This window comes from Spinacia oleracea, chromosome 4, assembly GCF_020520425.1.
Source record: "Spinacia oleracea cultivar Varoflay chromosome 4, BTI_SOV_V1, whole genome shotgun sequence".
NCBI lineage: Eukaryota > Viridiplantae > Streptophyta > Magnoliopsida > Caryophyllales > Amaranthaceae > Spinacia > Spinacia oleracea.
The window spans coordinates 6,210,956-6,228,563 of NC_079490.1; the positions used below are offsets into that span (position 1 = coordinate 6,210,956).

At 36.2% G+C, this 17,608-nt stretch overlaps 2 protein-coding genes across 2 annotated transcripts; both read left to right on the top strand.

The window, feature by feature from the left end:
- The first annotated feature begins 5,061 nt into the window (after positions 1-5,061).
- Positions 5,062-10,040, top strand: LOC110784898 (zinc finger BED domain-containing protein RICESLEEPER 2-like). The gene is made up of 4 exons (XM_056841317.1): positions 5,062-5,125; positions 7,738-8,591; positions 8,704-9,915; positions 9,993-10,040. The coding sequence occupies exons 1-4, from the start codon at positions 5,062-5,064 to the stop codon at positions 10,038-10,040; spliced, it is 2,178 nt and encodes a 725-aa protein (XP_056697295.1).
- A 1,573-nt stretch (positions 10,041-11,613) lies between these two features.
- On the top strand, positions 11,614-13,932 carry LOC130471277 (zinc finger BED domain-containing protein RICESLEEPER 2-like). The gene is made up of 3 exons (XM_056841318.1): positions 11,614-12,480; positions 12,597-13,808; positions 13,885-13,932. The coding sequence occupies exons 1-3, from the start codon at positions 11,614-11,616 to the stop codon at positions 13,930-13,932; spliced, it is 2,127 nt and encodes a 708-aa protein (XP_056697296.1).
- The last annotated feature ends 3,676 nt before the right edge of the window (positions 13,933-17,608 follow it).

Here is a 17,608-nt window from a genome sequence, read left to right on the forward strand (position 1 = left end):
TTATGTCAATGGAATCACCTTGACCCCATAAATAGAAGAGAAATCTGCTCCCTGATTACCCAACAATTCAGTAGGATCTATTCAGCCAAACTCTCAAATTCTCCAGCTCGATCTTTCTCTGTTTCGAGCAACAACCACCACCAACGCCACCTTGTGGTCACCGCAAATACCCCCGCATCCCCTGCCTCCCCTCCCCTGTTCGTACTCCCTCTCCCTTTCCCTTTTTGTTCCGCCACCGCAAGACCAACCACCATCATCACCCAATATCGGCCCACCATTCCCAGCCACCCTCACCGCCTATACACCTTTTGTCGCCACCCATAATCGACCGGAAACACCTGTTTCCCTGCTTTCCCCTATTCGCTCGACCGCCTCCCCTCCCTTGCTGTTTCACCGCCGCGAAACCACCACCACCACCGACTCTCCGGCGCGTCCCTGCTGCGCCGCCCAGCCAGCCACCCTTGCCTCCCTTCTTCTTCCTCTGCTCCTCCTTCGTGCCCTGCCCCTCCCCTGTTCTCGTCCTCCCCTGCCCCGTGTTCCCTTTCCAGAAAACCAAGGAAATCAGGTTTCAATAATTGAAACTTGATTTATTCTCCCAAGCCAACTTGAATTGGCCCATTTTAATTGTTTTGACTTTTGGGTAAGTTATACCAAAATTTCAGATTCTCCTACTTATGAATATTTAATAAAGCATTATAATATAATTATTTACTAATAAATCATTTATTATTAGATGGGAAAATATATTTAATTATTGATTTTACTAAAATAAATTACTAGCTTTATTTAGCAAAAACGAAATTTAAATAATATTCATATAAAATCTATTTATGAAATATGAATTTCGTTTTTAATTAAATTTTGATTAATATTTTCGTTAAAACTATGAAATTGTAATTTTTATTCGTAAATTCAATTATTTATAAACTTATTATAAAGTATTAATTTTAAAATATTAATCGTTTAACAACTAATTGAATGATTTAATATCCCGAAAGAAATCAGACTTGGAACTCAGGAAGAACGGTCCATCAAACAGGAAATATAAACTACGGTTGAGGTAACATCTATTGCTAACACCCACAATCCCCTTATGAAATGTGTTTTATGAGATTATGAAATATGTTTATAATGATATGCTTTTATTGGATTGTGGGATATGAAATGTATTTATAAAGTGTGCTTTATGAATGATGACATTTAAATGTGTTTATGAATGATTTTATAAGAATGATGTTTATGAGTTATGAATAAGATACGAAACATGATAAATAAAAGTGTAACAGGTTCTGGAAGTTAGTGGGGTTACTATTTCTAGGTCGTGCACGTACCGCCGTACCGCGGGACACCCAACAAGGGAGAGTGCTCCTTGAGGGTTACCGCAAGCTAAAAGAGAAACTATTTAGGTACGGGCGTATGTCCAACAAGGGAGAGTGCTCCTTGAGGACTATCGCAAGGTGGGAGACGTCCCGCAAGGCTAACTTGTCAGTTACCAAGTAAAATGAAGGTTTTATGAAAGATAATGGGAACTACTAAAGTTTCAAGTTATAAATGATGTTTTATTATAATGCATTTATGAAAGTGTTTTACTATATTCTATTCTCCCTGATTGCAAAGTAAATAAAATGAATTGAAATGAGTTTACGCTGTTAGGGTAGTATATTACTGGGCCCCGACTCACGATGTTGCTTTTGTTTTAGGTACGAAGAAGATCATGGGATGCCTTAGAGTGAGGATGCAACCATCAAATTCACGATCGATGTTTAGTAAAGATAACTATGCCATTAGTAATAAAGGGATGTATTAATTAAATTATAAGTTTGATTTCATGATTTGAGTTAGATTTTAATATTAATGTTTAATCAATGCTAGAAGTATTTATTAATAAAGTTTATTTAGTGATTTAAAAAGGTTATGTCGCCTTGTATTTCCCACGAGGGAGATACGGCATGTGACGCTCCGACTAAATTAGGGTTTCCGCTGCTAATTAAAGATAATTAACCTAATTAATGGTGTTTAGAAGTCGGGGTGTTACAGGGATGGGACTCAAATGGATGCTCAGAAACAAGGTTGATGAACATGGAACTATAGTCAGGAACAAAGCAAGGTTAGTTTTAAATGCCATAATCAACAGGTGGGTACTAATTTCAAAGAAACTTTTGCTCCTGTTGAAAGATTAAAAACCATAAGAACCTTATTTGTTTTTGCAGCCTTTATGGAAATTAAGTTGTACCAAATGGACGTCAAAAAAGCTTCCCTAAATTAATATTTAGAAGAAGACGTCTATGTGGAACAACCTCCCGATTTTAAAAATCCTGAATTTTCAAACCACATTTATAAGCTTGACAAAGCTCACTATGGGTTAAAGCAAGCTACTATATCGTGGTACGAAATCTTATCTAAATTCCTTCTGAAAAATAATTTTAAACGAAAAACCTTATTTTTAAAATCAAAAGGAACTGACTCACTAGTTGTACAAATTTACGCTGATAATATATTATTTGGTGCAACTAATGAAAGTATGTGCAAGGATCTTAAAAAGTAAACAAGCAGAGAGAAGCACGAGAAAATGAGACTGAAACTCGGAACGATCAAACTAATATAAGGAAGCAAGAAAATCATCTCAAGGTATTACTTTAACATTATACGCATGACTTCGATAAATATTCAAATTTTTGTAAATATTGAAATACTGAAATGAATTTACATTAAATGCATGCCTTCTTAATACTGAAATGAAATGATATGAAATGTAAATATAAATGAACACTAATAAAGTAATGAGTAATAAGCCTCGCATATGCATTTTTGTGCGAAAGAATAGCTGAAGTTTACCATCGTTACGGATCAACCCACAAAATGAAAGTGCATAATATATAATTACGTAAACACCAAATAATATGAGATGCAATATTTAATTGTTCCAGAAACAGGTTATTTGTTATATCATTCCTAGATCCTCTTAATATTTTATTTTTTTCTGTTATTATCATCATTATCTTTATTTCCTCCCTTTATTATTTTTTTCATTTTATTATTTTTTTTCCTTTTCTCGTCCTCTCGACAATCAAATTTTTTTGTTCCGTTACTTTAATTCTTTTTTTTTCCTCCTCTTTTAAATTTTATCTTTTACCACATATATATACATCAATCCTAAAACTCTCCTAATCATATTAATCCTCAAATTCTTCTAGTTCCCAACAATTAAGAAACTAATGAAAACAATCCCAATGGATCTCAATTACTCAAACACCACACCCACAAATACACGTTTATCCCCACCTCCTTGTACCTCTCTCATAATCTATTCCCCACCACTCCATACTCCTTCACCAACAAAGGTGAGAACAAGTATCAACACAAATCTGACAAACAAAAGAAAAATAAACTCTACCTCATCAATCCCCATGGAAACCTCACCACTCCAAACCCCTGAAAGAACCCAACCGTTTGGAATCACCCTTTACCCAATACCGGCGAAGAGTCCCACCGGAAACAATAGTGGCGCTTCGCAAGGGGAAGGAGTAGTCGGTCGAACACCGGGGGAAGTGGAAAGTGGGCGGTGGTCGGAAAAGGAGGCGGCGAATGTCCTCTCGTCCAAGAAGGTTTATTTGGTTGAAGGTGTTGTAATAAATAAGATTGACTTGGACCGAATCGGTCAGTAGTGAGGAGGATGTAAGTGAAAAGGAGGAAGAGTCTGTAAAAGTTAAGAAAGTGAAAAGGGTAGAGGAAAAGGTGAAAAAGGGTGTTCCTAAATCACCTACAGGAGGGAGAAGGAGTATGTGGATTGCTACTAAAGGACCAAAAATTATTAGTCCTTCTGCATATGTTGATATATCCTGTGATGATGAGGATGAAGAGGGGGAACAAGGAGAGGAGGCCATTAATATTGAAAATAAAGAGAAGGAACAAGCATCCCAACCCAAGGATGTTGTTCCTAATCCTAGAGTAGTACCTGTTCCTCCCCTACAACTGTTCCTGTTGGTTTTACTGGTTTTGGTGGCTTTCATTTTTTTGCTAGTTCCTCTAGTTCCTTGGAATCACATAAGGATCCCTCGATTGAGGAACTCAAGGAGCAGGTTGGTCAGCTTAAGGAAATAATGGATAGGATGTTAGATGTACAGGAAGGCACAAATGCAAGGATTGTTCAGTTACAGGCACAGGTCGGCGTTTTAGTGTCAGTAATCCAGGAAATGGGATCCGGTTTGCATCAATTCAACACTCAAGTCACTACGAGTTCCCCTACTATTTTTCAGAAACTTGAGACTGATCCTTTCACCCCCTAAGCCCGATCCTCTACTTTGATTGTTCCTTTGGTTTATTATCTGTTTGGAACTTTTTCTTTTTTTTTTTCTTTTTGGTATGTAACCCTCTGTTGGGAAACATCTATTTTATTTTTTAACCTGTGGAACATTAACTAACGCATCTCTTAAACTTGGTTGCTTTATTTAAATATATATTATGTTTACGATTAATTGTGCATGTTGAAACTTAACTTTGAGGCTAACTTAGTTTGTCAAACGTTGATCGTGGGGCGCTATGAATATTATATTGTTGCCTTGTATTTTTTTTTTGTTAATGCCAACAGGGGGAAAAGAATGCAAACTTTCTTAGTGCATGTTTCCATGTATCTCATTAACTCTCTTCTCACTGTAAGTTTTTTTTTACGTTCATTTTTTTGAATTGTTTTTCTTCTTCGTATTTTAATTGTTTTTCTTCTTCGTATATAATCAAAAAATTTAAAGTGTATTTTCTTTATTTTTTTGTTATTTTATATTAAACTATTTATTTAATTTAATTGTACTTGAATGCTTGTTTAGTATTGCAAATACGTTTGATCTCTTTCGGAAAAAGTTTGCTTATGTAGTCATCACAAAAAAGGGGGAATATTGTTGATTCTGAGTTTTGATGATGACAACGCAAACTTCCTAATTATTGTTTAAGTGTGTTATTGTAATGCTAAGTTAGGGAGTGCCAGAGTTGGACAAACTAAGCATGTGGAACAAACACCAAGCAATATAAGGAGCTCCTAAAGAATCGATCAGTTTGCAAATGTTATCAATGTTTGATCCTCAGGAATTTGATCCTCAAGAAGTTGATCCTCAAGAGGTTGATCCTCAAAGAGGTTGATCCTCAAATAGGTTGATACTCAAAGAAGGTTGATCCTCAAAGAAGGTTGATCCTCAAGATGGTTGATCCTAAAGTTGGTTGATCCTCAATGTGGTTGATCCTCAATGTGGTTGATCCTCAAAGTGTCTGATCCTCAACGGTTAATCCTAAACAAGTTATTAAGGGTGTTCCTCATATATTATGAGGATCATCAAAGTTCCGGAGAAGGAACAATGCATGAAGCGTTCGAGCAAAGCTTCAAAAGGTGCGAACATGAAAGCTACAACAAATGAGTTTATGTTTAGATTTTATGTAAGCATTTTAATATTGTTTATGCATAATATGGAACAAAAGGAACACGTACGTTTTAATATGTTTTGAGAAAATAGTTTATGTAAATAAAATAAAGTTTTATAAAGGAAAAATCTTTGGAAAATAAATAAAACGATTTTAATAAAATCAACATTGGATTCTGATTCAGAATTCCTTGTTTTCCAAGAAAAGGTTTTACTTGTTCCTAAAACTACTCCCACTATTTTCTCTGAAATGAACGTGTTAAAAGTGATTTGCAAAGTCTCCCTGTTTCTCTCAATCAACGTGCACGTTACTGCTCCCAGTAACTGTTAATGGCAGTTGAGGGGAACATGGGAAACTGACGTTCTTCTATAAAAGGAAAAGAATTTTCATTTCTCAAATCACAACTGACAATGTGCAATATTTCTAAAGAACTTAAGAGTTTTTATAAAAGTCAATTTGCAAAAGAGCGTGTTCCTAAAGTTCCTTTAGTGTACATAAGTTTTATTAAATACTAGAGTTTACATAGTTCGAGTTGTAATTGTGGGGTTAATGATCGAGTGATCCTTGAGTTGTGGGGTTAAGGATCAAGTGATCCTTGAGTTTTGAGTGTAAGGGTTGAGTGATCCTTAAAGTGACTTAGAGTCAAGTCAGCGAGAGAGTGTGAAAGGAGCAAACACAGTAATCAACGGGGACTGTTGTGAGGAACTCGTGTTCAAGTGGAACTCGAGTTGTTGAGTGTATTGTATTCGAGGCATTGCAATATATAAAGAGGTTGAGGTTTTCCTTCTTGATTAGCGTCAAGAAGGTTCCTCATTTTCACATTCTTCTTGTTATTGATCGTTGTTCCTTTAACGTTTAAATTCTGCAAGAAACGTAATAAGTTCCTCAAAACAATTTACCTCCCTCTTGTTAGTGTTCCTACTGAACTATCAGTATCCAATTATTATTTTAACCAATTAAATTCATTGAGTTATTTAGTCTCTCACACTTTTCCATTGAGACATTAATTAATTTATTTATTTTCCCAATATTAGAATTTTGATAAAAGTTAAAATATTATAAATAAACGTAATTTGCCTAGTTTAAATAAAAAAAATAGAGGAATCTCAATGACATTAATTAATCGTTAAAACGTGTGAAATATTCAAAACGTAAAAAACAAAAAGAGACGGAGGGCATCCCCAATTTGCACCTAGGAATTGGGATCGTTTCAACTTCCAAAATGTGAATCGTCAAAAGGTGTTACTAGGGGTGTAAATGAGCCGAGCCTGCTCGCGAACTATTCGATGCTCGACTCGTCAAAGAGGTATTTATGCTTAAGTCATCGCTTCAAATCCGATAACGCTTTCGGTCAAAGCTCGACTCGAGCGGGCTCGACTCGAGCTCGGGTTCGGCTCGAGATCTTAACGAGCCAATCCCGAGCTACCCTTGGCTCGGCTCGAAAGCTCGTGAGCAAGCTCGAGTTTTTTTTTAATATTAATATTTGTAAAATAATTTAATATAAAATAATTTAACCAAAATAATTATTATTTACAAAGCTACTAAATGTCTAGATTTCTAGATACATCTTATAAAACTATAAAGTACAAATATATGGGCTTTTGGGAATTGGGATTTGGGACCAAAAAAAAATTTAAAAAAAAATCATTTAAACAAAGTAACTTAACGTCACTTTCACTAATCACTAATTCACTATACTCCTCAAATCTCAACCTCACATTTTCGCACTCACACAGTCACGCAAGAACCCTAGCCGCGAGGCCCGCGACGACACACCCAAATACCCAATTTCTTGTCTAGCTATTTCACGTTTCCACCTCCGACGATCGACGGCTGACGACTTTACGAGATCCGTCGACCGTCGACCCGGCCCCCTCTATCCATGGCTGGTAAGTTATTCCCTCTCTTAAGTTTTTCTTAGGAAGTTTTAATTTATAATATGTTTTGTACTAGTATAGTAGTATCTGCAAATCTTAATCATTTGGTATTTATGTAATGTTCTGTGACTGTTTTTTTTGGAGAAATAACCGTTTAGTCTGGATTTATGGTCAATTTTTAGGTGCTAAATAGTCGATTATTGTGGATTGTGGTCAATTTTAAGGTGTTTTTAGTTGATTTGTTATTATTGTTTGTTTCTTGAATTTGGTAGTGTGGTTAGAAGTTATTTTGGTTGTCGAAATTGTGTTATTGAATCTGTTCTGCTAATTAAAAACGAATCTGTTATTTTGAATTGGCTACTGCTAGAATGACTTAGTTTCTTTGATATAATGAGTTAATGACATAGTCAGCGACTCAGTGTATGTAATACATTCTAATAAATGTTTTCTACAGATGACTCTAGTTGTGCAGCACCATTATCAACACCTTGTTCTTCTACACCTACGGTAGAAGCATTTTTTGAACCTCTTGATGAAGATATGCCAGACGATGATGAATTGGAGGACAATGCTGAAGAAGAAGCACCAGATACCACCCCTACAGACACAGTAGACGAAAATCTAACCCAAGGTACAAAGAGAGCAAGGAGGTCTGAGGTGTGGAAGGATTTGGAGGATCCATTTGTCTTAAGAGGGTTAAGAAAAACTCGATGTAAGTATTGTAAAAAAATTCTTAGCCTTCCAAAATCTGGTTGCACCAGTCATTTAAACCGTCATCTGAAAACTTGTCCACAAAAATTATTGAAGCAACAAACTTTACTGAATTTTTTGCCATCTAATAAAAGTGCGGGTCCACTTGACTCTGGGTTTGTTAGTGCTATACATAATGGTAAGCTTGATATGCTTATCATGAGAGAAGGGGTTGCAAATTGGATTGTCATGCATGAGAAACCCTTTTCTGTTGTGGAAGAAGTAGGGTTTAATATGATGTTAAAGAGGGGAATACCACAGTGGACTAGTGTTTCACGTCAAACTATAAAAACTGATGCATTTAAAGTATATGAGGTTGAAAAAAAGAAGTTGAAAGACACTTTGAAGAAGGTTGATAGGATCTCTTTAACCACTGATCTATGGCGTTCAAGACCACAAAAGATTGAGTACATGGTTCTTACTGGTCATTTTGTTGATCGGGATTGGAAACTACAAAAGCGAGTCTTGAGTTTTGTACACGTACCTCCTCCTAGAAAAGGAAAAGACATAGCAAATTGCATATTTAGGTGCTTAAAGGAGTGGGAAATTGAAAACAAAGTAAGTGTTTATTTATCCATTTACAAATATATGTTTTACTAATTTTATATTTGAAAACATAGCTACTGATTAGATTGATAACTTTTTTTTTTTGTTTCTTTCTCTCTTTTAGGTCTTCACGGTATCAGTTGATAATGCCAGTGCAAATGATTCATGCATACAAATTATGAAGGATACGTTCTCACTAACTAAGAGGTTAGTATGTGGTGGAAAATTGTTCCATGTTCGGTGTTGTGCGCATATTCTTAATATTATGGTCCAGCATGGTCTAAAGCAAGTCAAAACCATCATTAAGAATGTCCATGATTCTGTGGAATACCTCAATGGGAGTGAGGCAAGATTGAAAAAGTTCACTGAGCTTGTCCAACAATTCAATCTCAAGGAAAGGAGATTAGTTCTTGAGTGCAAGACTCGATGGAATTCAACTTATGATATGTTAGCTTGTGCAATCAAGTTCAAGGAGGTATTTTCTAGACTTGCTTTAGAGGATAACGATTATGTTTATTGTCCTAGTGCTGATGATTGGATTAAAATTGAGAAATTGATAAAGATCTTAAAGGTTTTTTATTGTACTACCAACATTATCTCAGGCTCTGAATATCCAACTTCTAATTTGTTTCTCTCGGAGGTCTACTACATTAAGAAAATGTTGGATAGTAATGCTAATTCCCCTGATGTTTTTGTTAAAGATATGGTTAAAAACATGAAAGAAAGGTTTGATAAGTATTGGGGTGAATGTAATTTGATCATGGCTTTAGGTGGGTTGTTAGATCCTCGTGTTAAGATGAAGGTTGTTGAAATTACTTTTCCTACCATGTTTGCTTCAGATAAAGTTAGGGAGAATATAAATAAAGTTAAAGATACTCTGATTGAATTGTATGATGAGTATCTCAATATGTATCCTCCTTTAGTGGAGGAATTTGGTGAATGTGGAAATGGAACGTCAAATGTTGAAGAAGATGACCTTTATGCGATGTCTAGAATTATACAAGTTGTGAGAATTGGGGAAACATCTCAACCTAAGAAATCAGAAGTGGAGTTGTATTTTGAGGAAGAAACCTTTGTTGTTGAAGGAAATAGCCCAAATAAGTTTGATGTTTTACAATGGTGGAAGGAAAGGTCTTCAAAATATCGCATTTTGTCTAAATTGGCTGCCGATATCTTAGCTGTTCCTATTACAACTGTTGCTTCCGAGGCTACTTTTAGTGCTGGAAGTCGTGTTATTGATTCTTATCGAGCATCATTACTTCCCGAGACCGTGCAAATGTTGATTTGCACAGGAGATTGGTGTAGGTCCCGTTATGGAGTGCAAAGAAAGAACAAAGTAAGATGGAAAATGTTTTTTTTTATGTCTTTTCTGTTTTATATGTACTTAACTAATTAATTTTATAATATGTACAGAGTATTGAAGAGGATGAACCAAAGGAAATCATTCTTCCTATTCCTTAGGTTACTTTTCCCTCACTCCTTTTCGTTAATCTTTATATTACTTAGTTTTTATAATGACTATATGTTGACTTTTTTGTGTAGGTTTTTCGGAAAAAAACATGAAAATAGGAGCAAGAAGGCGTTTGTTTTAATTTTATGGAACCTTTGATGTTGTATTGATGAATCATGTATAATTTTATTAATTTTACATTTGAATTTGAGACCAAATTTTATTGTTTGAACGTTAAATTTTTTTTTAGTTATTTTGTGTAAGACATTTTTTGTTTTAGGCTATATAAAGACTGGAAAACAGGTTGAAAACAGATTGTTAAATTACATATCGTTGTTGTGTACTTGTGTTAAGGCTGCTGGATAACAGGTACTTCGAGCCGAGCTTCGAGCTTCGAGCCGAGCTCGAGCTCGATTAAAAAATTTCGAGCTCGAGCTCGAGCCCAATGTTACAGGCTCGTCGAGCTTCGAGCTCGAGCCGAGACGCAGCTCACAGGTTTCGAGCTCGAGCCGAGCTTGCCTAAGCTCGGTCTCGGCTCGGCTCATTAACACCCCTAGGGGTGTAAATGAGCCGAGCCTGCTCGCGAACTATTCGATGCTCGACTCGTCAAAGTTCGGTCAAAGCTCGACTCGAGCGGGCTCGACTCGAGCTCGGGTTCGGCTCGAGATCTTAACGAGCCAAGCCCGAGCTACCCTTGGCTCGGCTCGAAAGCTCGTGAGCAAGCTCGAGTTTTTTTTTAATATTAATATTTGTAAAATAATTTAATATAAAATAATTTAACCAAAATAATTATTATTTACAAAGCTACTAAATGTCTAGATTTCTAGATACATCTTATAAAACTATAAAGTACAAATATATGGGCTTTTGGGAATTGGGATTTGGGACCAAAAAAAAATTTAAAAAAAAATCATTTAAACAAAGTAACTTAACGTCACTTTCACTAATCACTAATTCACTATACTCCTCAAATCTCAACCTCACATTTTCGCACTCACACAGTCACGCAAGAACCCTAGCCGCGAGGCCCGCGACGACACACCCAAATACCCAATTTCTTGTCTAGCTATTTCACGTTTCCACCTCCGACGATCGACGGCTGACGACTTTACGAGATCCGTCGACCGTCGACCCGGCCCCCTCTATCCATGGCTGGTAAGTTATTCCCTCTCTTAAGTTTTTCTTAGGAAGTTTTAATTTATAATATGTTTTGTACTAGTATAGTAGTATCTGCAAATCTTAATCATTTGGTATTTATGTAATGTTTTGTGACTGTTTTTTTTGGAGAAATAACCGTTTAGTCTGGATTTATGGTCCATTTTTAGGTGCTAAATAGTCGATTATTGTGGATTGTGGTCAATTTTAAGGTGTTTTTAGTTGATTTGTTATTATTGTTTGTTTCTTGAATTTGGTAGTGTGGTTAGAAGTTATTTTGGTTGTCGAAATTGTGTTATTGAATCTGTTCTGCTAATTAAAAACGAATCTGTTATTTTGAATTGGCTACTGCTAGAATGACTTAGTTTCTTTGATATAATGAGTTAATGACATAGTCAGCGACTCAGTGTATGTAATACATTCTAATAAATGTTTTCTACCGATGACTCTAGTTGTGCAGCACCATTATCAACACCTTGTTCTTCTACACCTACGGTAGAAGCATTTTTTGAACCTCTTGATGAAGATATGCCAGACGATGATGAATTGGAGGACAATGCTGAAGAAGAAGCACCAGATACCACCCCTACAGACACAGTAGACGAAAATCTAACCCAAGGTACAAAGAGAGCAAGGAGGTCTGAGGTGTGGAAGGATTTGGAGGATCCATTTGTCTTAAGAGGGTTAATAAAAACTCGATGTAAGTATTGTAAAAAAATTCTTAGCCTTCCAAAATCTGGTTGCACCAGTCATTTAAACCGTCTTCTGAAAACTTGTCCACAAAAATTATTGAAGCAACAAACTTTACTGAATTTTTTGCCATCTAATAAAAGTGCGGGTCCACTTGACTCTGGGTTTGTTAGTGCTATACATAATGGTAAGCTTGATATGCTTATCATGAGAGAAGGGGTTGCAAATTGGATTGTCATGCATGAGAAACCCTTTTCTGTTGTGGAAGAAGTAGGGTTTAATATGATGTTAAAGAGGGGAATACCACAGTGGACTAGTGTTTCACGTCAAACTATAAAAACTGATGCATTTAAAGTATATGAGGTTGAAAAAAAGAAGTTGAAAGACACTTTGAAGAAGGTTGATAGGATCTCTTTAACCACTGATCTATGGCGTGCAAGACCACAAAAGATTGAGTACATGGTTCTTACTGGTCATTTTGTTGATCGGGATTGGAAACTACAAAAGCGAGTCTTGAGTTTTGTACACATACCTCCTCCTAGAAAAGGAAAAGACATAGCAAATTGCATATTTAGGTGTTTAAAGGAGTGGAAAATTGAAAACAAAGTAAGTGTTTATTTATCCATTTACAAATATATGTTTTACTAATTTTATATTTGAAAACATAGCTACTGATTAGATTGATAACTTTTGTTTTTTTTTTGTTTCTTTCTCTCTTTTAGGTCTTCACGGTATCAGTTGATAATGCCAGTGCAAATGATTCATGCATACAAATTATGAAGGATACGTTCTCACTAACTAAGAGGTTAGTATGTGGTGGAAAATTGTTCCATGTTCGGTGTTGTGCGCATATTCTTAATATTATGGTCCAGCATGGTCTAAAGCAAGTCAAAACCATCATTAAGAATGTCCATGATTCTGTGGAATACCTCAATGGGAGTGAGGCAAGATTGAAAAAGTTCACTGAGCTTGTCCAACAATTCAATCTCAAGGAAAGGAGATTAGTTCTTGAGTGCAAGACTCGATGGAATTCAACTTATGATATGTTAGCTTGTGCAATCAAGTTCAAGGAGGTATTTTCTAGACTTGCTTTAGAGGATAACGATTATGTTTATTGTCCTAGTGCTGATGATTGGATTAAAATTGAGAAATTGATAAAGATCTTAAAGGTTTTTTATTGTACTACCAACATTATCTCAGGCTCTGAATATCCAACTTCTAATTTGTTTCTCTCGGAGGTCTACTACATTAAGAAAATGTTGGATAGTAATGCTGATTCCCCTGATGTTTTTGTTAAAGATATGGTTAAAAACATGAAAGAAAGGTTTGATAAGTATTGGGGTGAATGTAATTTGATCATGGCTTTAGGTGGGTTGTTAGATCCTCGTGTTAAGATGAAGGTTGTTGAAATTACTTTTCCTACCATGTTTGCTTCAGATAAAGTTAGGGAGAATATAAATAAAGTTAAAGATACTCTGATTGAATTGTATGATGAGTATCTCAATATGTATCCTCCTTTAGTGGAGGAATTTGGTGAATGTGGAAATGGAACGTCAAATGTTGAAGAAGATGACCTTTATGCGATGTCTAGAATTATACAAGTTGTGAGAATTGGGGAAACATCTCAACCTAAGAAATCAGAAGTGGAGTTGTATTTTGAGGAAGAAACCTTTGTTGTTGAAGGAAATAGCCCAAATAAGTTTGATGTTTTACAATGGTGGAAGGAAAGGTCTTCAAAATATCGCATTTTGTCTAAATTGGCTGCCGATATCTTAGCTGTTCCTATTACAACTGTTGCTTCCGAGGCTACTTTTAGTGCTGGAAGTCGTGTTATTGATTCTTATCGAGCATCATTACTTCCCGAGACCGTGCAAATGTTGATTTGCACAGGAGATTGGTGTAGGTCCCGTTATGGAGTGCAAAGAAAGAACAAAGTAAGATGGAAAATGTTTTTTTTATGTCTTTTCTGTTTTATATGTACTTAACTAATTAATTTTATAATATGTACAGAGTATTGAAGAGGATGAACCAAAGGAAATCATTCTTCCTATTCCTTAGGTTACTTTTCCCTCACTCCTTTTCGTTAATCTTTATATTACTTAGTTTTTATAATGACTATATGTTGACTTTTTTGTGTAGGTTTTTCGGAAAAAAACATGAAAATAGGAGCAAGAAGGCGTTTGTTTTAATTTTATGGAACCTTTGATGTTGTATTGATGAATCATGTATAATTTTATTAATTTTACATTTGAATTTGAGACCAAATTTTATTGTTTGAACGTTAAATTTTTTTTTTAGTTATTTTGTGTAAGACATTTTTTGTTTTAGGCTATATAAAGACTGGAAAACAGGTTGAAAACAGATTGTTAAATTACATATCGTTGTTGTGTACTTGTGTTAAGGCTGCTGGATAACAGGTACTTCGAGCCGAGCTTCGAGCTTCGAGCCGAGCTCGAGCTCGATTAAAAAATTTCGAGCTCGAGCTCGAGCCCAATGTTACAGGCTCGTCGAGCTTCGAGCTCGAGCCGAGACGCAGCTCACAGGTTTCGAGCTCGAGCCGAGCTTGCCTAAGCTCGGTCTCGGCTCGGCTCATTAACACCCCTAGTTTAGACAAGGAGATGTTACTTTTTTGAGGGGGAGAAAAAGATGTTCCTCTATATTTATGTATGAGTTTTTCCCGTAAAAAGGAAACTTGTAACAACTTAATTAGGAAAGTTGTATAATTAGGAAAGTTGTACAACATATATTCTAGGAATAACTAGCTTTTGAGCTCGTTCAATGAACGGACACTTATATAGTGGTTATTTAGCCATCTTTTAAAGTGTTAATTTTATTGAGGGTTTGCGATTTTAGTGGGAATATATAATTTATATAGAGGTGAAATTTGAAAGTTGAAAAAATGTACTCCGTATAAATTAGATGGTGAATTATGATTGTTAAAGCGGAAAATGGAGTGGAAGAGGTTGAATGATTGAATGTATAATTTAAATGGTGATTGATGTTGAATGAGCAACATATAGTGAAAGAGGTGTTGAAGCTGTAAAATAAGTACTTCGTATAACAAACCATCAAAGGAAAAATTGGGGGAAAAAAAAAATTATGGATGAAAGATGAAGGTGACACTTGTCATATAATAATCAATAACATGGAGGTGACACTTATCATATAATAATCAATGGTTATCCTTTTTATAGACTATGTATAGATTACTTTTAATACCCCAACCTTTAAGCGATTTTCCAAAATTAATCCAACCTTTTGATTATTATCTATTAATCTAACCTTTATACCCCTTTAACTTTTATTGCTCAAAAAAACTTGCAACCGGCTAAACCGGTTTTTCATTACGTTTTTTTCATTACTCCTCCACCCATCTTAATCAAGATTACTTTTTTAATTATTCTTTTAATTTTTATTCAATCATTCACATCATCTTCAACGGTCAACCACCATCAACAAGATAACACCATTACCCATTTTCTCTCCTGCATCTTCATTTTTATATCCAACCACCATCAACACCCTCGCCCCATTCACACCCTATTTACAAATTTCAACCTCATCAACCTCCCATCAAAAACGATAAAAAATTATCCTTTCGCATTGGGCTGGTTTGGGGTGGTTCTGGCCAGGCGGAAGGGGTTAGGAGAGAGAGTGGGGTGGTGGTTTTCGCTGGGTAGAGGTTGTTTTCAGAGTACAGATCTTGGTGCATGTACTTCAAATAATTCATAGAACTTCAAATGGAATTGAGCCTATGACGAAGGAACCCAGATTTGTTGGCACTTCAATATCTTCAAATACTCCCAGCAACCCATTTATATGAAGAACTTGAAATTCTTAAAAGAGAAACGGTATTGATGAAATACTTTTTATCAAATTTTCCAAAACATTTCCAATTTTTTTTTTATCAAATGTTCAAATATTCCCCTCCTGAAACTCATCTGAACCAAACAAATTAAATCAACAACCCATTTTCTTGGAGAATGAAGCTAAGTCTTTAATGGAGGTGAAGGAAGATGATGAAGGGGGATGAGGGGTGAAAGAACAAAGAATCAGAAAAGTGCAGAGAAAGAAAAAAATAGGAACAAGGGAGGAATTTTTAAGGAATCACTTGAAAAATGAGCCCACGCGCAAAATTGTAAGTGTTACCTACCACGTCATCGGTTATGACCGGGTTAACCTGCTTGGTAACCTGTAAGGAGCAATAAAGGTTAAAGGGGTATAAAGGTTGGATTAATAGATAATAATCAAAAGGTTGGATTAATATTGGAAAATCGCTTAAAGGTTGAATTTTTAAAAGTAATTTTTCCTATATTCTAACCAGTTATAATACAAATATTATCAAATTTGCATATTTAAATTATACTTATAGACAATTATTATTAAAATATAAGTTATAGATATTATTCTTATTAAAATTAAAATTAACAATGGATTGATTTATTACTATTTTTATAGATTTATAATATCAACTTTTTATATTTTTATCTGTTAAGCCGTACATTGTAATTAGATGGGGCTCATTGTATTTAGCTTGGTCTAGGCCTAATATGTATTTAGGTTGTATATAAACATCCCCACACAGTAATACAACTCAAGGAAAACACTTTCCTAACACGGTATCAGAGCAATTAAACCCTAACCCTAAACTCTAAACAAATTTTTTTCTCCTTTCTTTTCTCACGTCACTGCTCTAATGGAGGACGGTAAACTCGAGCCGTCATCTCCGTTTTATCTGGGCGCCGGAGATCAACCAGGAAACCTGATTACTCACGTAGTCTTGAAGGGTGACAAAAATTATCTAGCCTGGTCAAGGGAGATCACTCAGTCCCTAGCCTCGCGTCGGAAACTCGGGTTTGTAGATGGAACAATCAACAAACCCACGGACAAAACAAAGTTGCTTGATTGGGTGACTGTGAATTCCATGCTTGTTTCTTGGATTTTAAAGACCGTAGATGAGAAGGTTGCTTCCACGATTCCGTACTTTGATGAAGCCCGGAAACTATGGGAGTATTTGACGAAGAGGTACCGCAAAGCTAATGGGCCACGACTTCAGCAATTGCGTGCCGCCATAACTGCCTGTAAACAGACGAAAGGTATGTCTCTTGAGGACTACTATGCGACATTAATGGGGCTGTTTGATGATCTTAACCAACTCAAACCACTACATGGCTGTGAGTGTGGTAATTGTACTTGTGGCCTTGCCGAAAAATATGCTGCTGATAAGGAGGAGGAACGTTTACACCAGTTTCTGATTGGGGTGGATGACGGGTTGTATGCGGCGGTGCGGTCCAACTTATTGTCACAACAACCTCCTGCTGACCTTGAACATGCGTATGAAACGCTTCTCCAAGAGGAAGACTCCCGTGGTACAGTCTTGCCTACTCATGAAGGGTCTCATGTATTTGCTGTACACACCGATCGTTGGAAAGGAAGCTCGGAGCGTCGTGACAAGTCTAAATTGCAGTGTTCTCATTGTCAAAAAACGGGTCATGACAATGCTTCATGCTTCACCTTTCATGGGTATCCCGAGTGGTGGCCGGACAAGGGTCGTGTTGGCAAGGGGCCTGGCTTGAAGGGGAGCGTGACGGTGTCTGACCGTGGTCGAGTTCCTGTTCGTGCCAATGCAGTCGGCACGGGAGTGGGGGCAGGTATTGGGGCTGGCACGGTGAGTATGGATGGCAGCCACGGAGCAGGCAGTAGCATGGCGCCTGCTACGCTCGCTGATCTTAAG

Coding starts and splice junctions, on each gene's coding strand:
- LOC110784898 (XM_056841317.1), top strand. CDS start 5,062: ATGTTTGATCCTCAGGAATTTGATCCTCAAGAAGTTGATCCTCAAGAG. Junction 5,126..7,737: donor AGAGGTTGATCCTCAAAGAG/GTTGATCCTCAA, acceptor TGTTTTCTACAG/ATGACTCTAGTTGTGCAGCA. Junction 8,592..8,703: donor AGTGGGAAATTGAAAACAAA/GTAAGTGTTTAT, acceptor TCTCTCTTTTAG/GTCTTCACGGTATCAGTTGA.
- LOC130471277 (XM_056841318.1), top strand. CDS start 11,614: ATGTTTTCTACCGATGACTCTAGTTGTGCAGCACCATTATCAACACCT. Junction 12,481..12,596: donor AGTGGAAAATTGAAAACAAA/GTAAGTGTTTAT, acceptor TCTCTCTTTTAG/GTCTTCACGGTATCAGTTGA. Junction 13,809..13,884: donor GAGTGCAAAGAAAGAACAAA/GTAAGATGGAAA, acceptor TAATATGTACAG/AGTATTGAAGAGGATGAACC.